The sequence below is a fragment of the Elephantulus edwardii genome, unplaced genomic scaffold (genome assembly GCF_000299155.1).
Source record: "Elephantulus edwardii isolate Elephantulus edwardi_28Jun2011 unplaced genomic scaffold, EleEdw1.0 scaffold00115, whole genome shotgun sequence".
NCBI lineage: Eukaryota > Metazoa > Chordata > Mammalia > Macroscelidea > Macroscelididae > Elephantulus > Elephantulus edwardii.
Window position 1 is genome coordinate 8,863,851 of NW_006399865.1, and position 25,403 is coordinate 8,889,253.

At 43.1% G+C, this 25,403-nt stretch overlaps 1 protein-coding gene across 2 annotated transcripts in view; it reads right to left on the reverse strand.

The window, feature by feature from the left end:
* AP1S2 (adaptor-related protein complex 1, sigma 2 subunit) overlaps positions 1–25,403 on the reverse strand; it is a 36,355-nt gene that overhangs the window by 10,573 nt on the left and 379 nt on the right. Inside the window, exons 1-4 of one of the 2 annotated variants that reach the window (XM_006892397.1) lie at positions 18,891–18,989; positions 16,645–16,823; positions 8,485–8,593; positions 7,769–7,906 (exon numbers count right to left, since the gene is read on the reverse strand). In XM_006892397.1, coding sequence (XP_006892459.1) covers positions 7,769–7,906; positions 8,485–8,593; positions 16,645–16,823 — 426 coding nt within the window. In that variant the 5' untranslated portion in view covers positions 18,891–18,989. Of the gene's footprint in view, positions 1–1,499; positions 1,545–7,768; positions 7,907–8,484; positions 8,594–16,644; positions 16,826–18,890; positions 18,990–25,403 lie in introns of those variants that run through there. The other variant, XM_006892398.1, reaches the window with a different exon arrangement.

Below are 25,403 nucleotides of genomic sequence, written 5' to 3' on the forward strand. Positions count from 1 at the left end.
CTAGGTTGTGATGCAAAATGTATTTCTTACTGTGGGTTTTAATGAAAGATTTTGGAAAGTCACAAATTTAGTTAGTGAGCATCTCAAGTTTTTCATTATTAGTGGTGGTAGGGGGTAGCCCCCAGCTGGAGCCAACCAGCAGTTTCCAGAGGCCGTAAACTGCCTGGAAGGATACTGCCCAATCTGTCTCCCCTGGAGCAGTGGGCAGATCTGCACTGCGTACCTTTAAGATAGCAGTGCATTTCCTTACCACTAAGCTACCAGAGCTCCCTTTTCACCTTATTACAGATAATACTTATCATCCTTATAAATAGCCAAGAACAGCAAAAACTGGCTCAAATGTGTTAGAAATGAGACAGTAGAGAGAAAAATCCTGAAAATTCCAATGGGTCGACCAAGGGGAAGAGCTCAAAAACATATACAGCAAAATAATGGAACTAGGACAGCAGAGACCAAGGGCATTGGTCCAATTGTTTCCTGGGCAGAAGGAAAAACAAGACTAAAAGCCTTTAGGTCAAATATCAAATAACCAAAACTCAGCCAAATTTCTATCCCAAACCTCAAACAAGTGGACCTACGAAAATGAAATTATATTGGCATTAAAGAACAAGGACGACTACTTCGGTAACTTTTAACCACATTTAAAAGAAAATGGTTTAGGTTTAAAAGTTCTAACCTAAGCTGTTGCCTATACAAAGGAACCACAGGAGTTTGCCCTGAGAGGACAATCCTAGAAGAATGTATAATGAAACACTTTTTATTGTTAAGTAATAATACTACACTTAGCTGAACACATCTAAATGTTTCCAAACCAATTAAGATGATCTTGCATTTCTCTGGTAAATGCCTCATACTAAAAATGTTAGTTAAAGTAGTATAACTTTACAAAAGCTACATTTAAAAAAAAAATCCCTTTCCTCCTAAATTCTTACCTTTTCACGCATATGCCATTCCCAGATTTACTGTCACCTGGACAGACACAGTACAGGTAGTTCTAAGGTGGTCATGCAGCCCGGGTAGCCCCCAGTCTCCGGAGAGCGCCCTTCTAGCCCAGGCAGCTTCACAGCTGTAATCCAGTGAATGGATTCATAAAGTGCATCATCTCAAAGTGGAAGCAAAGTCAGGAGTTGAGCGCTTGCTTTCGGTACCTCACTGATTGTGGTTTCATAAATGAGTGAGAAACAGTACCAACAGCAAACAGAACTCAAAGGGAGAAAACCTCACAGACTTGAAAGGGATGCTGTTAGTATCGACAAGAAAGGTTACCACATCCCAAAGCGCTCAGCAACACCATGCACCTGCCGCTGGCGGTTAAGCCCAATAGCCGGTGTGTGTCAGTGTCTGATCGCCACGGACCAAGCAAGGACTAGGATCGTTTCACGTGCAAAGTCTTGGCATAACACCCCATATTTTATCCATGCCACAAAAAATGGTAAATTGGGTAGTTACCAATAAATAAGTTGGGGGCCAAAAGGCCTAAAGTCTTAGATTGCTCTTTATCATAAGATATCCTCAGACAAACCTCCCCATTCTTCATTCTGGCTCTACAAAATTAAGGAGCAGAGAAACAGTGGTCAGAGGCCGATTTTAAAAATGAAAGAATACGCAAACATAATCCAACTCCATCACCCCGAGACCCCCCAAAACATCTGTTTTAAGATAAACTTCCCTGGTGAAAAAAAAAAACAGTCCAAGGATTGCAAAGAATATAAATTTAGCGTTCCAGGTTGTGAGGAGCCTTGGCGGTTAAGGAATGTGGTCGCTAACCGAAAGGCTGGCGGCAGTGAGACCCCAGCTGGCCACTCCACATGAGAAGTCATGGCGGTGCCTCTGTTACGATTCTAGTTTTGGAAACACTGCAGGGCAGCTCCTCCCTGTGCTTCAGGGTGACTCAGCGACAGGCGTGGGTTGTGTATTTGAAACTTGAGTTGTTAAGAATGAACCTTAGAACCAGTGCTGATGCTAAGGAGTCATTTTAAATGCCACCAGTCAAACCCTGAAAATCGAATATGGAATAACTGCTGGGCTTTACTTCCCCCAAACTGATCAAGTATTCATACAACCATGTACCAAAAGGAGTTCATTCTGAAAAACAACAAGCTGATCCCTGTTTACAAAATGACTGGCATCTTTAGCATTTAACCAATAATGCCTGCTGATATTTCAACAACTATTATTTAAATATCCATTCATGGAGTTTGTTTATTAGTGACTATAAGTATGCTAATAAAAATCCTACTTTATCCACTGACCAACTGTCTGAATTGCCTGTAAAACGAAGCTATGCCTAAATAAAATACTACTTAGGAAACGGGAAAAGTTTCCATTTTCTGAAGAAAAGCATGGTATTCAAGATAGGGATGTCTGCTTCACAAAACTGAACTGAAATCAAAATAATTTTGAAACCGAATATACCTTTAAAAGCCAACACAGATATTTTTCCTACAAGTTCAAGTCTTCTTTGGCTGATAGCAAATAATCCAAGTAAAAGAGCCACTGCAACACTAAACCCAAAACTGTGATACGTAAAAAACTAGAGTAAAATCAATTAGGATGTTAAATTTAGATAAAAATCTACTGTAAATTTAAGACTACATTTAGATAAGTTAACTATACAACTATATAAATGACAGAAGAGTTTTGGAAGCAAAATCGTTTCATGACAGACTAAATGTCTATGTCTCAAGTTATGAGAAGACCTCAAAAAGGCTACTTATAAAACCAGGGATTTGGATAATCTCAATCAGAAATTATTTGGTAAGTATTAATATGTATATAAGAATAAAAAATTTTCTGACCAGTCATTTGAACAATGAAAATTGTCAGCTTATGTAAAAAGGAAAACGTGGCACCAGCCTAAGGAAATCTACTCTGTTCTAAGCAGGGAAGTCTCTGGAAGAATCGTGAATGTGCTCATACTGAACAACAGCGAAGCTAATGAAACCCGAGCATTTTCAGCACACACGCCAGGTCCACACAGGAATGCGGGAAGGAACACAGCAGAAGACAGTGCGTGCTCTCCCTGCAGCCCTGAGGATCTTAGGTGTACAATCCCAATTTTGCCACTTGCACATGCGGAAACCCCAGAACACTAATTGGAACCTCAGCCATCTCCCATTCCTCCCAGTGACCCCACCTGGAATCTTTCCGGGGCTATCCTGGGGATCAGCACGTGGATCCTGGAGCCAACCATCCTCCCTGCGAATGCTCAATACGAGTCAGCATGGCTATCTCTCACTGCTCTAAAACAAAAGCTGTGTGGTTTGGTTTTTCAACCAGTTGGAGTGCTGTTTCTCCTCTTATTTACTAATTGTGACTGTTTTTTAACTTAATATTCTAAACACTCTCCTAAAGAGTAAAGAGGTATTAAGTACAAAGGTGGAAGTGAAAGCCTTTCGGCTCTCTCACCATCCATCCTTGGCTTGCTTCTCACTTATGCTGAAGATGAGAACAGAGGAATGTGAAACCTAACTGCCTGTGCAGACTTTAGCTTGGCTTCACAATGCAATCCATTCAAATTAACTCTTTGGTAAGCATGGGCTGACCACGTTCTGCCTCAAAACCTGAGTGGCTAAATTAAGACACAAACTTTTAAAGTACTCACAGAAGCTATACTTGGTTTGTGTACAAACCACTGAAAAGGTGACTCATAGAGCTAAAGCTCTCATCTAAAGAAAAGAAATTCTATCAGCAGTCATTGTTTTTTAAAACAATGGTGAGGAAGAGGAGGGTTACAGAGGGTTACGCAGGGCAACACTTAACCTTTGCTTCTCTACCCATTCCTATTTTCACCGACTAAAGATAGAAAAATACTACACCAAAAGGACAATTTACCAGTACTAAACATTTTGATCCAAGATTCTATACAAGAATCCTGATAAAAATGGAGAAAATGCAGAACAGAATTTTAAATCCTCATGGACTCTAGACTTTCTGTAGCCATGGGGACTGGATGAACCCCCAAAACTACATCAACCAAAAATATCCCCTGAAATCCTCTTAGAACAACAGTTCTTTGCACTGGGAAACTCTGCAGTCAGAGACCTGTCCAAATTACTGAGGAGCAATGATGTTAATCTGAGGACTAAGGTGCACCTGATTGATACTATAGTCTTTTGGATCATTTGCTATGCATCTGAGAGCTGGACAATGAATAAGGATGACAGAAGAAGAATTGAGGCCTTTGATCTGCAGTGTTGGAGTACTGACCATGCCATGGATTGCCAAAACATCAAACAGATATGTCTTAGAGAAGGTGAAGCCAGAGTGCTCCTTGGAAGCAAGGACAGTGAAGGTTTCATCTCACATACTCTGGATATGTTGGGGAAGGAGAACATGCTGGGAAAGGGCACTGAAGGAAAAGAAGAGCCTCAGACTCAACCAGGTGGGTTGACAGAGTAACTCCAGCTATGGGTCCGAGTATGTCAGAGATAAAGAAGATAGCACAGGATAGGACAGGGTTCAGATCAGCTGTTCATTGGGATGCTATGAGTTGTACTCAACTCTCTGGCACCTAACAACAATAACAACAGCACTACTGAGTTTATTTAAGAGCTATGTATATGGGATCAAACTGATGACAACCCAGATCACACAGAAAACCTGGGGGTCACTGAGTTTCCATTAACAGGGAGGAGTAACTGAGCAAAAGGCAAGTGACACAACTGTCCAAATGTAATCACCGGGACTGACACCTGGGGAACATGCTGAATCACTGTATATCTTGCTCTGTATATTCTCAACAACAAAACCAAGGTTTTCCATTTAACGAAGATAATGCTTACCAACATTATAAATACTCTGATAGGGAGATAAGTACACACACAAACACAGACCTAGAATTCTTTTCTATCCCCTAGTAAACTTTATTATGTCATATTATAACATCTATAGCCATTTCCAAATTGTAGTTATGATGTGCCATCGAGTCACCGGCAACTCACATAGACCCTATGAACAACAGCCTCAAACCCTGCTCTATCCTGTGCCAACCTCATTGTCTCTGACACACCCAACCCCATTACCCCAGTCACTGAATCAATCCACCTCATTGAGGGTCTTCCTCTCCTGCGCTGTCCCTCCACCCTCCCAAGCATGATGTCCCTCTCCAAGGACTGGTCCCTCCTCGCAACATGTCCAAAGTATGTCAGACGGAGCTTCAGGATCCTTGCCTCTACAGGAGCAGCCTGGTTTCACCCTCTCCAGGACAAACCTTTTCGTTCTCCTAGCAGTCCATGGTATATTCAATACTCTTCTCCAGCACCACAGCTCAAAGGCATTAATTCTCCTTCTATCATCCCTAGTCACTGTCCAACTCTCTGACGCATATAGCACGTTACTGTGAAAACCATGGCCTGGATCAGGCACACCTTAGTCTCCAGAGTGACACTGTATTATTTAAAAAAAAAGAAAAGAAATCTAAGCATAGCCAATGTATTAGCAGGGGTCTAAACACTTGGGGTTTGTATGTGTGTATAAATTTATGTGTATGATGAAGGAGCTCTGGTCATCTAGTCCATAGAGAGTTGTGCTGCTAACCCAAAGGCCACACCTCTCTGGTGGTTCGAATCCACGAGATGCTCCTCGGGGATGGGAGGGTGTGATGAGCAGTACCTTCCCAGGTGATCCACAGCTTCAGAAACCCAACAGAGGGTCAACTATGAGTTGGTTCCAACTCGATGGCAATGAAGCTGAGGGGTTTTCTGGTGGTCTAGTGGATAAGGAGTAGTGCTGCCCATGTAAAGGCATGCAGTTTGACTTTTTAAGCTGCAGGAAGATAGGAAATCTCCTCCTGTGCAGTTTATAGCCTATGAAATCCCACCAGAGGGTCAGCTATGAGTCAGTACTGATTAGATACTACATAACAACAAATATAAAATTAGATAAAAAGGAAAAGTTACAATTAAATGCCAGGCTTTTAAAATTCACTTTTAAAAACAGTTAACTTCAGTAATATTTTCAAGTAAATGTAACAGAAATTATGACAGTGGTGAGGAAATAAATACTAGCTAGATTCTAATACAACATAGCATATTCTATAATAAATCTGGAGAAAAACTGAACTCTGACATCGGGTCACCCCAGGCTTCCAAGGCTGTCAATCTGGACAGGAGCAGACTGCCACATCTGTCTCCTATGGAACAGCTGGTAGGCTAGAACCACCAACCTCGGGTTAGCAGTTAAACGCTAGACTACAGTGCCTCTGGGCTCACACGCTAGATTAATAAGAGGCAAATAGGAAAAATTCCCACTGCCTAACCCTGGTTTTCATCAAATTTTTGGAACAGACTGATTAGTGATCAGTGAAGTAAGCAAAGAGATGGTTTCTTTAAAGCAAATTTTGCAACATTAAAATAAGCCAACGTGATAAGTTTTCTAACAAACGGTAGCAAATGATACACCCAAGAGAGTCTGTGCTGGTTTCCTAAGTATACAAAGAAGGGTTTGCCTGCAATGCTTCACTTCTGCAGACATATTAACCAGCAGCTGTTTGGATAACTCCAAGAGGCAAGGTAGTCAGTCAGTCATCTTTTAGAAATAGATGTAAACATACATACTGTAGGTGGTGTCATTTCAACTCCCAGAAATCCCTACAAGTGACCCAAGGGCAGTTCCCCTCCCTTCTTCCAGAGGCTGAGAGTTAAGAATTTATAAACAGGGAAAAGATTTTTTACTCTTCTGATACCACTACCCTAAAACAGTATTTCCTCTATAACTGAAATGCTTGAAAACTTTTTTGTTTTGGATTTGAAGGTTCCCTTAGTCATATAGAACAAACTGATGAACAAATATGGAATGAACAAGGAACTAAAATACACTGGAAGTACAAAAATCATAGTTTCACTGCTTATGGAAAATGTACCAGTGGGTCAAAAGTATTCAAGATCTTTTACATACATACACACACGTATATGTATGTAAATACATATATATCCATGTATGCATACACATAGATATATATATGTGTGTGTATATATATATTTAACACTTACCTTAATGTATTCACTGACTGCATTTACCAACCCTTTCTCATGCTATGAACTTTGTATGTTATAAAGACCACAATTACCCCAAAAGCACCTGCATTAAGGTTTTAACTAAGATACTACGAAGTATTTAGAAAAAAGGTAATATTACTAGTTACAAAACTCTAAACTTGAGAAATCTAAGGGACTAAGCGTCATCAAATATCCAGTTAAACCAGGATGACTGTAGTAAGATTGCAGTAATCAAAGACAAAGTGGGGTTATTTAAGAAGGGCAAAGAGAGATACAAATACTTCTCTTGGTGGTTAGGCCAACAAATCCTAAGAGGATAATTATAAAACAATGTCATTTGCTTGGCTACTTGTACACTTAATGGACAAGAGCAAAAATGTGAAGCAATTTGGGATTAAAATGTCATAATCTCAGCCAATTCTTGATTACTTACACTAGCAAAAAAGGATGTCATTTTAAGTAATTCAAATAGTTGCTGCAAGTTCTCCAGTTAGTGTTACCTGTGATGAAGCTTCTCCCTTCGAGGTCTTCCCACTAAAGATTTAGCGTTTTGAGCTCCAACCAACAAGCCAAGCAATGAGTGAGAGGAGGCTGCAGGGACAGACCACCCGCCAGGAATGGAACTGATGTGTCTGCTGACATATTCTAATAAATATACTCCATGCCAAGCATGCTTTGGCATCCTCTCTCAAACGGGAAGCAATGACTAAGACTTCCCCAGCAAGAGCAAAGCATGCCAGTGCCAAGGCGAGAGATGGCGAGGAGCTTACCTCCTGCAGGAGATCCGCTTGCTCGATGGCTTTCAGGACATTTTTCTTGGAAGTTTCCTGAACTTCCCCTCCCAGAAGAAACTCATCCAAAATAAAATACGCCTTCTCAAAATTAAAGATGATGTCAAGTTCACACACCTGAAAAGCAAGAAAGAACTACTAAAATGGGAAGAAAGGGGAAACTCTTCTGGGGGGCGGGGGGGGGAATTCTTTCTGAATGTGGCAAGCACGCCCTCTAAGGTCTATCAGCGACTGCGCTTGCTTCACGTTCAGATTCCAAGTACTTAAAAACAGTTTCTCCAAGCCAGGGAAGACCTAATTCAGCACTCTCCCCCAGGGGAAACCACATCACTTTCTACCTGCAGAACCTGGTGTTTAAATGTGTATTTTCTGGATAGTATGATTAAACTGCTAACCAAATTTAAGTTTTCTACTAAGCATTTCTAGAGTAGTAGCATGTTTACCCTCAGACTCCTTTCTGTTTCCGATTTTAAACCCCATTCTCATTGTCCTAATTGAGTAGGTCTGTAGGGTCACACAATTCCAGCAGCTAACGGGGCAGGCATGTTGACAAGAAATTGTCATTCCGTCTGTCTCACAAAGCTACACGGAGGATCCCACAATCAACTAATAACCTTGTTACAGGAAAGACTTTAAAAAAAAAAAAAAACAAAAGCAAAGCACTATGACATTTAATTTCTTAAACTACTACTCACACTGCCAAAGTACTTGTCAAGGAGTTCCACGTAACGATGAATTATTTCCAGGGTAATGAGTTCATTGTCCTGATCCTCAATAGCACAGCAAAAGTACAGACTTGCATATCTGGAACAAAACACAATCGGGGAGGGGGGATTTACCCTATAATCATGTTTTCTAAATAGATTTCATTATGCTTCTGGGAAGTGCCCATGCTTAGTTTCTGAATCCTTTCACGACACTAGAGATGATTTTTATCCTGGACTATGAAACTGATCAAGGATTCTAAGAGCAGTTTTTTTTAAAGTACAGACAAGAAAAGGGCGCTCTGGGAGAAGACATCATGCTTGGAAAGGTGGAGAGGACAGCACCAGAGAGTGAGAACCAGATGAGGTGGATTGACAAAGCAACTAGAGTAATGGGGGCAGGTATGTCAGAGACAGACAGACTCAGGAGAGAGCAGTGGTTCAAAGCAATTGTACGTAAAGGGCCTCTATGAATCGCGGCTGACTTGATGGCACAAGTGCTAAGAGGGGGCAATGCATTCTCAAGGCCCATGGTTTGAATCCAACAGTTGCTCCACCAGAGAATATGCAATCTGCCATCTACACCCTCTGAAAAGCCACTGGAGAGTCAGTTATGACTCGGCACACAACCACCACCACCACCCTCCCCCCCCCCAAAAAAAATCACTCCATCATGCTATGTAGAAAAATTATTTGGCTATTCTTCTGTTTCAGTTCCTTCCTATGGCTATTTTTAAACACAGCCTACTCAGATTTTCCTTTCATGAAAACAAAATACATTTTGCATCAATTTAAACTCCAAGCAAACAGGAAAAGTAACCCTCCAACTCAAGGGCTCATTGATTATATGGGTCAGTTCCAACTCTACAGTACACAACAACCACCCTTGAAGATCCACGTGAGGATGTTTTGGAACTTAAAACACCAAGAAGAATGCGAAGCCATGGGCGTACTTGTGGTATATAATGAGTTTTCATAGTAAACCCACCGATAAGCCAGCACCAGGCTAAGGAGGAGACCAGGACTGGAGTCTTCACACTCCCTTCAGTCACACCATTCACCCTAAGGGGAAACTTCTGTCTTGATTTCTAACAGCATAAAATTGTTTTTTAAAGGCCTTAATACAGAAATACTAGTCCAGAAAATGAATGATTTGGACAGAATCCTGATTTCACAGATGTTAATTCCTAATTTTTTAAAAAAAAAAGATTTCTAGGATTATGGAAAAACCCCAAGAAAACAGTTCCCAGTTAGAGAAGTTAGTTGCAGAACTGAAAACTACTGTCGCTGAAGGAAAACCAAGACCAGCCCGTCAGCTTCTCAGTTCTACACTGTTGAACTGGAGTTTGACCTATTTACACGTCAAGAAAGGGAGCTCTGGTGGCCTTGTGTTAAGAAGCTGTGCTGCAATCCCAGAGGCTCATGGTCTGAATTCACCAGCTGCTCCGCAGGAGAAAGAAGAACACTTTCTTCCTGTGTGATTATTTCCCTCTGAAAACCTGCTAAGTGGTTTTGGAAGTGACGGGTCAGTTCCAACTTTAAGGTACACAACAACAACAACGCTTGAAGAAATAAAGTCTCATATTTATATCCACATTTAGGATCCCAATAAGAGAGAACAGATCATTCGGGAGGCTGGGCTTTATGAGGAGGAATGTGGCATCAGTATTGGAGGAAGACTCACAACAACTTGTGTTACGCAGATGTCACAACCTTATTTGCTGAAACTGAGGAGGACCTGAAGCTTTTGCTGCAGAAGATCAAGGACTGCAGTTTTCAATACGGATTGAAGCAACATCAAGACAAAGATTCTCACCATTTGGCCAAATGGCAGCACCGTGATAAGATGGAGAAGAGACTGAAGTTGTTAACAATTTCAGCTTGCAGGGCTCCACAATCAACATTCTTGGCAACAATAATCAGGGACCTCTCCAAAGTGCTTAAGAGTAATTATGTCATTCTAGGGTCTAAGGTGCACCTGATCCAGGTCATGGTCTTCATAATTACTTACTATGCATCAGAAATGCTGGACAACAACTAAGGATGATAGAAAAAGAATTGATGCCTTTGGTGCTGGAGAAGAATATTGAACAGACCATGGCCCACCAAGAGAGAAAACATGTATGTCCTAGAAAGGGGGAAACCAAGTTGCTCTCTGGAGGTAAGGATTTTGAAGTTCTGTCTCACCTACCTTGGGTATGTTGCCAGGAGGGACCATTCCTTAGAGAAGGACATCATGCTTGGAAAGGTGGAGAGGACAGCACCAGAGAGTGAGAACCAGATGAGGTGGATTGACAAAGCAACTAGAGTAATGGGGGCAGGTATGTAAGAGACAGACAGACTCAGGAGAGAGCAGTGGTTCAAAGAAATTGTACGTAAAGGGCCTCTATGAATCGCGGCTGACTTGATGGCACAAAACAACAAAATTCTGCTTCAGCCAAGGTAGTCAAACATATATTGCTAACAAAAGTCTCAGGTAAAATAGTACTTGCCATTGAGGAGCACATAAATGACTGTAAAACCAATCCAATGGGTGGGTAGCCCTGGAGTCTTAACAGCTTGTGAACAGCAGCCTCCCTATGCAGAGCAAAGGAGGGTGAAGGAGGTCAGAGACCATGAATCCAAAGTCCCAAACAGACCTCTAGACGAGCAGAGGCAGAGGGTGCCCGGATTTCCCTGATGAGCATTCTGAAAGTGATCGCAATAGAAGGTCCCCGACAGAGTGGGAGAAAAGGGGACGAAAACTCAAAATGAGGACCAACGGCAGGCTCTCCCTGCTGGAGGCTGGGGTAACAATGAGACTACGACCTTAGCCACTAACATACTCCCACAGTCCAACTTTCAGACAAACAAGCAGATTTCTATAGCGATGAGGCCAGGGGCACAGTCCGTAGCATGTTTGTTGGGCTGGATGTCCTCAGTGACTGGGACCCACTATCAGCTCCATGGTAGAAAGATGAGTAGCCCCCGGCAGTACAGATTCTCAGCCGCAAAAACCCGATGTAGGGCTGCTATGGGTCATAGTGAAGGCAGTGAGTTACAAGGCGAACAGTGCCAAGGAGGGAGAGCACTCCCCTAGCACAAAGAAACCACTGGAGTTGGAAGGACAGGGTAAAGCTCAAAGGCCACGGAGGAGAGAAGGATGATGGGAAACAGGAAGTGGGAAGGGGGCCTGTAACAATGTTAAGAAACAAAGTATCTATGAATAGAAACCAATTTGCTCTGTGAACTTTCACTGAAATCACAATTTTGAAAAATCACACACCCACACACAATGGGTCACTACTGCCTGTAGCAGTAAAGTGAAATAGCATATAGAAAAGCACACATAATTTGTTTGGGGATTTTAACTAATATGAGAAATCCAAAATATTTCATATTGTTATCCAATATGAAAATGACTCTTGTTATGTGCCACCAAGTAGACACCAACTTAGAGCTGACTGTCCAGCGACTTTGCAGAGGCAGTTAATTGCATGGGAGGAAAGTGCCTGGGTTTTCTCCGCACAGCAGCTGGTGGATTCGAACCTCCTGCCTTTAGTTTGGCAGGGCACCCAGCATTCGGCTCAGCTGCCGGAGCTCCCGCAGAAATGACGAGTATTGATATATGTAGCTATCTGGTCAGTTTTGACTCAGCAACCCAGTGTAGCCAAGCAGAATTCCCCATAGAATCTTCTTGGCTAAAACAATTTTTTTATTATTATTTATTATTTTGTGTGCGTGTACCGTCAAATCAGATCTGACTGGTACAGGAGGATATTGTGCCTCCTTCTCCGGCAGAGCATCTGGTGGATTCGAACCGTGTTCCTCTGGGATTGCAGTGCAGCTTCTTGCCACTAGGCCACCAGAGCTCCCCTCTGAAACAATTTTTAAAAAATAATTATTTAATAATATTGATGAATATTCCAATTAATCCTCACAAAGCTCCTAGGTACATGAACCAGGACTCAAACCCAATCTCTTTGAAACTAGCATATTGAAAGGAGAAAAACTGAGATAATGCTTGCTCTTTCCAGTAACCATCAAGTCTTCCCAAACAAATGCCGTCCGATTTATCTTCCTGAGCAGGCAAGACTCCTCCCTGGAACAACCTTCAGCCCCAGTGAAACTGCCAATTTTTCTTGGCTTTCCTCCTTCACCTCTCTCCAGCATTGTTGTTTATGTGCTGTCAAGTTGGAACCGACCTGTAGCTGACCCTCCAGGAGGCTTTCTGAGGCTGATTATAGTGACGAGAAGGAATCCTGGAGCAGAGCACCAGCCTCGACTTAAGTGGACCATCTCCTCTTTCCCATCCCTCCACCATGTTTCTGTTTAGAAGGTAATGGAGGAGTCAAACTACCTTGCCGAGCCTACACTTACCAAACCGAAGGGTGAATTTGGGGAAACTGATCCAAATGACACATAAGACCCCTATTTTAAGAGAATTAAAGATTATAGGAATCAACAAAAATAGTAGCTATGACTAAGCCAGTTATATAAACTAGCTTATATGAACAGTGTTAGATAATTTCATCACACAGAGCTTTTGAATCTTCCAATTGGAGTAAAAGGGCTCCTTTACTTCTTCAGTGCTGCTTGTTACTTACACACCCCAAGACACGCACCATCGTCCATATGCTTTTCCTTACCAATAGGCAGCATTTAAACACCAGGCAAAGATCATTTGGCAACATTCATTTCAAAATTATCAGGCAGGACTGATGTGTCTGTGTCAAGTAGTAACATTTAAAAAAACAAAACAAAACCAAATAAAGCCACACCACTACAAGACTATTTGGGGAGCTCTGTTGGGGACGAAAAGCTGGGAAATGAAGGAATTCGGAATTCAATGGACATAAACTTCCAGGAATCAGGATTAGAAGACTGCATCTCCCTTGCAGAAAAGCTGAAAGAAAGAAACCCAAGCTCTACAATGCCAGAGTCAGGCCCTAAATGTTAGCTAAGGTGTTAGTAACTTTTAAAGCATTTTAGTCCTGTGAAGGAGAGGGGAAAATGTTATTGTTTGCCTTCACAGGAGACCAGTGCTTGAGTACACTGCCCAGGGAAAGTGATCAGACTTTTGACTCGAGAGCCTGTGTTTCTTTATTAAATACTCCAGTGAAGAACTGTATTGAAGTCATCTTGCACCTGGTAAAAAATTAAAGTATGTTTAAAGCAGTATTTTAAGAGCTTTGAAGAGGAAGAGAAATAAAAATTGTCATTCTCATTTAGTAAAAGATTATCAAGAGAACCAATGTGCTTGCCTTATTTTTAGAATCAACTCATTTTAAAAAAATTCAATAAGGAGCTCATTTTGTTCTTAGTGCATATTTGTAAGACTAAGGCTGAGGTGAAATTAATAACGGACTAGTACGAATAAAGGTATGTTTGGGTATTTTTAGCAGAGAGGATTAAGTTCAGTCTAATTACTGGCACTCAGAACATCTGAAAGTGCCTATTCTTATAGTCAAAACACATGACCTCTCCACAGTCAGCCCTACACCAGCTGACTGCTGGGGAGTGGAGCTCAACTGTTCTCAGTACCCACTGGGATGCCCTTCGAAATTATTTTGTTGAAAAGAAAATCAATACAAACATCTCCCACAAAGTCTCGAGCTCATCATCTGGCAGTGTGTGTGTTTTTTAATAAGTTTGAAATGACTTTCATCCACTGCCTCTGCTATAAAATACCGCTCAAAATAGGACTGAAGAAAACACCCTGATCTCAGGCTCTATTTTCAAGGGGTCTTCACGAAAATTTCCCTGAAGAGCCTGGAAAACAAAGGTCAAAATTGTGTCAGAGATGCCAAACGAAGGAATAGCACAAACAAGGCCTATAGCTCAAGGTCCTGTATTAGCCTCATGCCGTCTGATCCGCCTCCCCAAAAAAGGGGAATTTGGATAGGCAGGACTCCGGATGAAGAACCTGGATAAGACAATTTAAGGAGCCCACAGTAAAGGTCACCTGCCGATATGAACAGAAAAGTGCTGGATCAGAATTTCTCAGGAGTTAAATGGAAATGCTTTTGCTTAAAAGGTCTTCTCTTCCAGCTGGGCTAGGGAAAACAAATCGTCTGTTTACATCAAGTGAGGGGAAAATGCCCTCAAGCAGTAGACCAGATGAAATACTCAGTACAAAATCAAGGAGAGATCACAAGAAACTGACCATAAATTGTACCTTTTGTATGTCAATGATATCTTATTAATGCTGTTATTAGAGAGGAGGGAAATCCATGTTTCCTTTACAGGAACTCGAAGTAAGGACCAGTCAGGTTATATTACCTTTCATAGACCTAAAAAAGCCAAGGCCGTCACCCAATTTAGGACAGCCTGAGCGACAAGACACACCAGATACCTCATTCTCTGCAGCAGCTTAAAAGCCCGTTTTCTCAGCTGCAAGATTCATGATTCATGGCCCCGATTCCCTTGCTGGTATTTTCCTCCTCCACACGGGGGACTCCTTCCCCTATCTATAAATAAGCTTAAGTCCCTCATACTGTTTTAACCCCACTCGTATGTCTATGGGGAGGGGTGGGTACCACCTCCGCTCCTCTCCTTCACAACAAAGCTCCCCAAAATAGATTACACTTGCTGTTTAAATTTCTCCACCTCTTCACACTTCATCCTATTACATCGAGAGTGCTGTCTCTACTCCACTGAAAATGTTCTGGCAAAGAGCCCTCTGTAAAATGCTCACTGTAATGGATTTTTTCTTCATTTTAATTGAACTTCCTATGGCATTTGGCACACTTGTGAAACTCTCTCCCTCCTTAACTTTACTGACCACATACTTACTCTCTGGTTCTCATTCAACTCTTAAGTGCCCTTTGCCTGCCAATGAAACGTTAGTGATCTGACACCTTATGCCTAATTTCCCCCAGACTTCCATACCTACAGCCACCCCCATCGCACTAGGCTTCTCCGTAGGGAAGTCATGGAGGCATCCCAAAGTCAGTCTGTCCCAAAATAAGCTTCTCTGCTTCACCATTTTCCCAAGTCAGCAAAGCCAGAAATGTGATGCCACCCCACTCTTCCCTGCCCCCCTACTTCGAGTAATGGCCCAGTGTCAGCAAATTACTTCTGGGGCTGCGGGCCTCTCCACGTGCTGAGCTGAGTAGCCTTCATCCTAGCTGTCAGCTCACAAACGCCTCATCCAGTTTGTTACTACCATGATCTTGTAAGGAATGCAAACCTAAATCTTCTTTCATCCTTTGCCTACATGATTAAGTTCTACCCCAGTCACTAGCATATGACCTTGATCTCTCATATTGTTATTTAATGAAAAACTGAGCTTTGCAAGCTGCTGAACTGTCTTTTGAGAGAGGAGAGAGTTCAAGTGAGGGGTACTGGGGCCCCACGAGGGATTTCACAAGCAAGGTTCCACTTCCCCTTGTTTTTATTAAGGTTCTACTACTGGGGTGAGCGGGGAGAGACTCTGAAAGGATCACTTCACTACCCTAAGATAACTCCCAACTTTAAAATTCGGTGATTTTTCTGCGACCTTTTTCAGTAGGCATAAATTGCATACCAAATCTCCCACAGATGATTTCTACTGTGAAAAGCAATGCTGGTAAAACTCCCCCAATCCTCTGCATGTCTTCCCCCGCCAGCTCCTCTACCAAAAGCCCCATCCATATTTGGAGTGGAAGCACAGGACTTCCCGCCAGCCCTCTGTGTTTGCTGCACACCTCCCAGACTCTCATATGAAGAAACGTGCATCTTACACTCAGTAACTAGTCATAGGGGAACAGAAAGGAGGAAGAAAGTGAATGCTCTTCCATAACATAAATATAATTAAGTATTTTTTCAATTGTAAAAGATTTTTTAATAAGAGAATTCTGTTATTAATAAAGAACATACTACTAACAAGCAATAAATGTTTAAGCTAGGCATAATTGCATTATTGACCTTACATAGCTAAACATAATCACTTATGTTCTTAATAAAATAGCTTTATAAGCTACTTCCTGCTTTTATCAGTTTAGTCTGAGTAATCAAATAGAAAACTTCACCTTTAACCTATCTCATCCAAAAAAGTCTTCAATAATTATTATATAAATAATAATAATAAATGAGATTTATAAAAATGTCATTTCTTAAAAGCCAGAAGTCTTCACATTCTACGTGGGCTAGTATTTGAAATTTCAACTTTCTGATGCATAAATACCATACCTCTTGTAAACAATCTTCAGATCTCGCCACTCGAGAAAGCTGCACATTTTAGGCTTCCGAGCCAAGACGGTTTGAACGAGTTCCCTTGTGATCTTTTTCTTCTCTTTGTCTGACAGGGGGACGTACCATTTCTGCAGTCGCAGCTTCCCCTGACGACTAAAAAGCAACATAAACTGCATCTGTTAAGATAAATAAAAACACGGTTACCCGCAATAGATTCAACAGAGTTAAGATGGAAAGGAATGCTTTTTAGACAAGGAGGGGGTGGTCGACAATAATTAATAGCCATCAAAATTTCTATGTTAATTAAAACAGCAGGAAATTCTTGTTGCAAAAGCTCTTCCTATATGCAAAACCTTCCCAGCCCACCTTGTTTCACTTAAGTTTGGAAAGGAGTGCACGGAAAAGAGACATGTTCAGCTAGAGTGAAATTTCTGAAGAAAAAGAGTACTCTTGCCATTTCAAATGCTATTTTCTGTTTATGCCGTATGTCTGTCTGCAATCTCTATATGTACCACTGGAGAGCTAGACACATCCTTTGGTTTAGGTACATTCGTAAGAAAGAGAAGCAAGCCCTCTTTCACCCGTCGCCAGTCTAGTTCCAGGCTGAATTCCTTGCAGACCAGGCTGCTATCCTTAGAAATTCTCTCTCCAGTTTATGCTAGCATAGTTGAAGCAAAAATTATAAAATCTAAAATATTCAAACACCTCCCAGGGGGGGAAAACCCATAAATGGATGCTTTCTTTAATAAATAAAAGTCCAGTATTTAAACATTATCACCTTGTTAAAAAAACCCAACATAAATAATCCAACACAAAAACGACATTTAATGTAGTAGCATCAAAGAGAACAGAAACCTAAGTGCCAATAGTAAGAGCCACAGCTGTTCAGAGAAATTACTTGAAATAGTTCATTTTAAAGCCATCAAAAGCAGCATCTCCAGAACCGGTGGAGGCTGAATTTGACAGTATTTGGTACTTAATTTGTGTGTAGTTATTTAGAATCTGCAAATCAACAGATGTCGACTCGTCTCCATGTTTAATCTTTAAGGAACCTTTCGTGTAACAACAGAACTGGCCATCTCAAGTGCGCAGAGAGATAAGCATGGTTTACAACAAAGGTAATTTATCGGCAGAATCTTCTCCTAACTATGCCAAGTTCCTGCAGCAGCGTCACTGCGATTGGAAATCACAGCTGGTTTTTAATCTCCACCACATCATCTCGAAGAAGGGACACGGGAGGGCGGAATTTCCACGGTCAAGCTGGACTAAAACGGGGCCCTCGGTTCCCAAAGTCGCCCAGGAATTCGTGTCATTTCTTTGCAACAAGCCTAAAAAAGGCATCAGCAAGAGATGTGGGCATTCGTGACGCGGCCATCGAACTTTAGTGTAAAGTTAAAACTGGCTGGAAGACGCCCAGGCCGATCTTTGCTCGCCTCAAAGCCCCCGGGGGCACCAAATGTGCGGGATCCAAGTGCCCCGCAGAGCGAGCCGGCCTGGGGCGTGCGCTGCCGGGGAGGGGAGGGGCCGGCCGGCGCCGCATCGGCGGGACCTGGTGAATTGTCAAGGCGTTTACCGAACTTGGAAAAGAGGAGACTGTTTTCCTAGAGCTTGATGTCCAGGAAAGGTGGGGGAAGCGAGCGAGGCCGGTGCCCCGGGCTGCGGCAGCCTCGGCCCCCCCCCCCCCCACTTTAACGGACGAACGCATCACTCACTCTCCTGAGCAGCGGTCCAAGCCCGGCCGCCCGGGCCGCACTGCCGGGCTCTCATTCTCCCCGGCACGACGATTCCTAGAGCTCGGGTTTAAAAACAATGGGCTCCGCCGCGGGGTGGGCTCCGGGCCAACGTTTTTTCGGGGCCGGGCGTCGCCGATGCCCCCTCTTGGGGCCACGCTCCCTCCCAGGGCCGCCGCCGCGGGGCGAGGGGCCGGCGCCGAGCGGAGCAGACAATGGCATCCGCCGCCACGCAGGGGGCGCCCGGGGTCCCCGCTCGCTGCGGCCCCCGGCCACGGCCCCTCCCCGAAACGCCCCGCAAAACTTGAGGCGATTCCGCGAACCACAGGTGCGGCGGGGCCGCGGCGGCCCGGACGGACCTCCGCATCCCAGGGCGCGGACGCCGGGACAAGTGAGTTGCGGGTCGAGGAACCCGAGTGCTGCCGGGCGGACGTGGGGTGGGCTTGGCAGGGCGCGCCCGGCCCTCCCTCACCCTCCCGGGCCCCGGGCCCCATTTGTCCCCCCGGGACTTACTGCGGCCCCGGGTCGCGGCAGCGATGGATCTCGGCTGGGAGCAGCGACTAAGGGGAAACCCCTGTCGCTGCGCTGAGGAGCAGCAGCCGTGTTGCTGAGGGGAGGGGACCGGCTCAGAGAAAGGCTGGCTTAGGCGGCGAGGGGAGGGCGAGCCGGCAGACCCCGCCCAGGAGGCCGGCCGAGGGAGGAGCTGGGGTTGCGGCGAGCGAGGGGCGGGCTGGGCGACGGGCGGGAAGCTGCCCGGCTACCGCCCACGACACCGGAGGCAGAGCCGTCGACCGCGCAGCCTCGGGCAGCCGATTGGCCGGCTGGCCTCGGCGCTGGGTGGTGCGAGCCGGAAACCTGACCACGTGACCCGGAAGCGGCTGCCGCCAGAGCCTGCGTGCCTGCGCGCCGACGCCCTTGCCTTCTGGGTGCGCGCGGCTGCTCCCCCTGCTTGACAGCTGTGGGGAGCTGGGGTGTCCTTTGCAGATGCCATCGTGCGGGGCGTTGAAGTCCCCGACCTGGAAGAGTCCCATTCGAGCTCTGATGATTATCCTTTGCCCTGAGAAGCTGGGAGCAGGCTGATGGGGAGAGCGCCTGCAGTTCGGTGAGCTCCTTGGAGCTGCCAGCCTACCGCCAGTCTCTTTCTCATCGCTTGGCCGCCGCCCTAGTCTAGACACCTTTCGCCCTGGGCTTTTCAGTCCTGTCTTCCTTGGGTTTACATCGCCCTTCGTTGGGGCTGCAGACTCGCTGAGTGACTGACTGTTAACTGCTGCAAAAACCAAACACTCATCTCCGAGGCTACTTTATCCCTACCTGCCTGCGTCCACTTTGCCTTTGCCAGCGAATTATTCTGCAGGGATACCCTTCCTCAATTGTAACCTGTGAAGCCAGACGCTAAAACTTCCTAAGAACATCTGTCTCTTAGTCCTGTGCCTGTTGGCCTCCATTTAGTACATAACCTACAATTGTGCTCCACTTTGCATCTCCAATTCTACTGCCAGACGTACAACAACTAATAAATATGACTTGGCTGATAAGGACTTTCAAATGATAGATGTGTTCAGAACTGGAATTCTGAGCCTAATGCCTGGCACATAATGAATGTTCATAATTTTTTTGAATGGAAGAATTGATGAATCATCTAGTCAATTCGTCTTTTACAGATGAGGAAAGGGGAGCCCCACGGGATTAAGTGACCTTGTTCTAGCAGCCACGGGTTTCCCATGTCAAATGCTATTCAATACCCCTCTCTCCTGGATTCTTACAAAGGAAGCTAGAAAATTGTTCATTTTGGTCCATGCCCTTTCTGCTGAGGATGCCGAACAGTCTCTTAAAGATTTTTTTTTTAACAGCTCCCTGTAAAAATAGGCTAAATATTTAATGAAACGAAATTTAATCAATTTAAAGGAAATCTTTATTAAGGATTGTGTCTTTCCCTTTTAAAAAGGAAAAATACAATCTCCATAAGATTAAAATAGTTTCTAACTGAGGCTGGGGCATTTTTTGGTGTCCTTATTTAGCAAATAAAAATTGATAGCAATATAATACCATCACAAGGAGTATCTGGTTAAGTGTTGGTAGTGCTCCTTGGAAATTTTTCTACTAACCGTTAGGAATAATGAGTACTAGAATACAACAGAGTTTGCCTATCTGTACTTTTTAGGCTTCTACCCAAAATTCTCCCTGTTCCCTACCCGGTCATGCCCCAAAGGCATATTCCGATGTCTCTTCTCCCTCGTGACAGAAAACAGATGTCATTCGTTCAAAGATAGCTCTGATTACATAGCCTCTCATGCCGATCCCCCCCCCCCCCCCCGTGCAAAACAGCCATCTCCCCAAGGTTTCAGAGATAGCCACCTCCGCCAAGTTTCAACTCATTGGTTCTGCTCCTAATGTCGCTCTGGGGCCTTCGACATGCTGATTCCCCATGGGCACACAGTGGGATTCTTAGCTTCACAGAGGTGGAGGTGGGGGGCCGAGGGGGAAGGAATTATGGGAAAAATAATTAGCTGCTGAAAGCAACTATTACATAATCTTGGGTGCTTATTAATTTAGCAGAGGGAATGGCTTATTCTAATAGCACCAGCACAACTGCAAACAGCCTACCAATTAGCAGTGCAGGGCCCATTATTTTGTTAATATATTCTCCTCTTCTGGCAAGTGTGGGAGAACAAAATTTATAGGAGCAGATGGTCTTTTTCAGGAGATTATAGATGGTTTATTCCCTAGTCTTAATATTAAGTGCTAATTGTGCATTCACCATGAAAGACAAAAGCAGCACTGTTGGCATCTTTGTTAGTAATTAACAGCTTGACTTTGATTCCTAAAAATTTGGAATTCGGGGCATTTTTACATCCACATTCCTCACTGAGTCTCTTTATCTGTCATCTCAGTAGGGTATCTCTTTTTCAATCCTCTACTTTTGTTTTGTATGCAGTCCTGATATTTTGTTTGTTTGTTTGTTTTAATCACCGTACAAAAAGTGTCTTTGTGAAAAATTTAAAGATCAAGATTTTATAATTGCCTCTTATATTTAAAAGAAAAGTGCATCGCTTCCACTTATGCTAAATATCAGAAGTCAAGATGAAATAGGGTTTCTCTTGTCTAATAACAGAAATTACTCAGTAGTTCTCTATTCTCACATACTTAGGGCATGTTGATAGGAGAGGCTATTCCTTGGGGAGGGCCATCATGCTTGGGAAGGTGAAGGTGGAGGGCTGATGAAAGACCCCCAACTAGAAGGATTGACTGCCACGATGGGCTCCAGTATGTCAGAGATTTGTGAGGTGGGCACAAGATGGGACAGGGTTCTGATCTGTTGTTCATAGGGTTGCTATGAGTCATACTCAACTTGGTGGCACCTAACAGCAAAAACATCCAAATAATAAAATTTTAAGACTCTTTTCAGGGATCCTGTTAGAAAGTTTTCCCTTATGGTTTTCATATTTCTTGATGACCACGTGCTTTGAACTGCTCTTCCTCTCAGAACACCGTGAAATGAAGAGAAAGGAATGTTTCAAGCATCAGTGCCAGGTTGGCAGAACACATTTCAGTGAACTCTATGTCGTCATCATTTAACCACTGACAATTGATTTAAGCAAAAATCATAACAGAATTATATTGAGAAAATGCAGGAGCAGAAATGAAGGGAGTGTTGAAATAATGCAAACTCCTCACGCACTAAGGAGCACAACAGATCACATCTAAAATAAATTGGGGGGAGGGAAACATGTTTAGCATAGTCTGGATAATCAGAGCCTGTTGCTGTAGAGTTGTTTGTGATCCATGGCGGCCCCATGTGGCATACAGTAGAACTGCTCCATAGAGTGGCCTAGGGGGTAGGGTCTTGTGCTGCCAACCCAAAGGCAGGTGGCTTAAATCCAGCAACAACAATCTGCTGTGCCATTTACAGCCTCTGAAAACGTGCTGCAGGGTCAGCTGCAAGTCATTTCCAACCGGACAGCAATGAGAATGAGTGAGAGAATCTTTATAGAAGCAGATCTGCAGACTGTCGTCTGTGGGGCCACCAAGTTCCAACCTGATGGATAGTAATCCAGAGTAAGCCATTTGCACCACTGAGACCTTTGTCTTGAAATAAAACCAACTTGTTATCATCAGTTGATTGTGACCCTGTAGAATCAAAAAGAGAATCAAGTTCTCGGGGCTGTAATCTCTATAGAGGAGCCTTGGTCCCGCGCATTAATTGTTGTGTCACTAACTGAAACATTGAGGGTGCACATCAAGACCGGCAGCTTCCTCCTGTTAAAGTTTGCAACCTCAGACACTCGGTGAGTGGAATCCATTCAACAGCAGTGGATTTGTCTCTGATTTGTTTTGGGTGTTGTTTTTTCCCCCCTTGTTGTGTACCGTAGACTCACATTGGAGAAGATTGCCCCTCCTTCTCCAGTGCAGTATCTGGTGGATTTGAACCATGCGCCTTTGGGATTACAGTGCAGCTTCTTGCCACTAAGGCCACCAGAGTTCCCTGGTTTGGTTTTTAAATTGTTACAGAAGACTGCCATCTCTCTGGCCGTCCCAACCACTAACTTTGCTCTTGGGGTCAAGCACTTTAACACCTTACCACCAGAGCTCTTTGATCTTGAAATACTAGAACGTAAATTCCAGAAGCAATGGAAAATTTCTTTCTAGAAGTGGAGTTGGGAGGTAGGTTGCAATAAAGGCTATTATTACATTTTATTCTGGTATTAGTTTTACTTCAATAATGTTTTTTGAGGGGTTTTTTAAATAAACACTTTTTTGTTGGTTTTAGAGTATTTTTTAAAATTTCTTTTTATTTTGTTTCACATACAAAATTCATATATATTGTGTTTCATTCATATTGTGCTCCACACATTTCTATTTTTTTAAAAAAGCAACATATATATATTTTTAAAGTATATTCTTTCCATTTAATTTTTTCCCCATTCATTCATTGTTGCACATTTTCCTCCCTGCCCACCCTCCCCCCAGTTCGTTTTTCTCTTTGAAAAGAAAAAAAAATTGTTATACAATCCCCCCTGCAAATCCACAGTCCATTTTATAATGAATTTCTTTTTGTGGAATCTTGTCATGAAAATAATACCTAATCCTATATTCCTTTTAAACAGCTCTCTCCCTCATCTGTTTCAATGCAGTATACATTATTTATCCCCTCTTAAGTTCTCCCAAACCCCAATGTCAGTACCATTTTACAACAGTGGCACTATGCAGTATTTATCCTTTTGTGACTGAGATATTTCACTCAGCATAGTGTCCTCCAGGGTCACCTATTTTGTATAATATTTCATGAGTTCTTTGTTCTTCAGTGCAGCATAGTATTCCATTGTGTGAATATACCGCGGCTTCTCTATCCATGCGTTTGTTGATGGGCACTTGGGTTGTTTCCATCTCTTTGCTATTATGAACAAAGCAGCAATAAACTTGGGTGTGCATATATCTGCTTGGATGTCGGTTATGGTCTCTTTAGGGTATATTCCCAGTAGTGGAATTGCTAGGTCAAATAGTATTTCTATTTCCAGCTTTTTTCAAAAGTGCCATACTACCTTCCAGAGTGGTTCTACTATTTTACACTCCCATTAACAGTGAATAAGGGTTCCAATTTCTCCACAACTTTGCCAGCATTTGTTATTTGCTGTTCTGTTAAATTTTGCTATTCTGACTGGAGTGAGATGATACGTCATAGTTGTTTGGATTTGCATCTCTCTTAGAGCTAGGGATTTTGTGTTTGTTCACCACCTGAATGTCTTCTTTAGTGAAGTGTCTGTTCGTATCCTGTGCCCATTTTGCAATTGCATTGTTGACCTTTATCTTGTTGTGGCGCTCGAGTATTCAATAATGTTTTAAACACTGTAATGAACTTGAGTCGAAAAAGAAGGTGCTAACACTATACACACAGTGGCTTAAAACAGAATTCTTTCAGTCTATGTATTTTTTTTCCTTTCCTTTTTATTTTTAGTTGATATCTTAACAAAAGTTTACAGAAAACTTGAATTTCCGTCATTCATTGTTGCACATTTCCCTCCCTACGCCCCCCCCCACCCCCGTTCGCCTTTCTCTTTAAAAAAGATTATTTCACTGTTGCACATTTTCCTCCCTCCCCCCATCACCCAGTCCACTTATTCTGGACTATTGTCAATCTTTATCCCAGTCTACGCATTTTTTAAGAAATTATTAATATAAATAGCTTCAGTGGAAGTCACCAGGGAGCTCTGGTGGCTTAGTGTTAAGGAGTTGCATTGTCAACACAAAAGCAGGCTGTTCAAATCCTGCCACCAGCTGCTCCGTTGAAGAAGGATGGGCAATCTCCTCCCGGGTGATTTACTGTCTCTGAAAACCTTCTGGAGGGTCAGCCATGAGTCCATTCTAACTCAATGGTGTATAGCAAACAAAGCAGTGGAAATCAGTGCTGAATCCGTGGAGGAAAATGACAATAAATATTAAAAAGATGCTGAGAGTTTGTGAATTCACATCTAAGGTTGTATTGGGCTTCAGATCCACATGGGTTGAGAACCCTACTCAAAAGCAGCAACAAATATGAGGGGGGGAAATTTCATTTAAAAAATTGTCTATCTTTTCTCTTGACTTTAAAAAAGAATCTGTTAGCTCTCATTTCTGATCAGTCATGTGCACATATAAATTTCTGTTCATTTTTATTTCATGCCTTTCTTTATAAGACAATAGGCTTTGGAGGAGAGGGCTTATAAATTTGTTTGAAAAAGAAAATTGGCCAAAAAGAATGAGGAATTTTGCATAAGATCATTTCAAAACAGAGCCCTCACTGCCAAAGTCCTCAAGGATGGATTAGAGAACTGTGGAATCTAAACTCCTCCTCATAGGCTGTTTGCGGCTCTTAGAATCAGAAGCAAGACAATTCCTACTCTCCTAATATTGGGTTACAGCAGAAGCTCTCAATCAGAGGCGATTGTGTCAAAGGGCACTTGGCAGGGTCTGGAGACATTTTCATTGCCATGACGTGGGGCTGGGAGAGGATTCTAGGGTGCTGCTCAACATCCCACAAAAATGAACGAA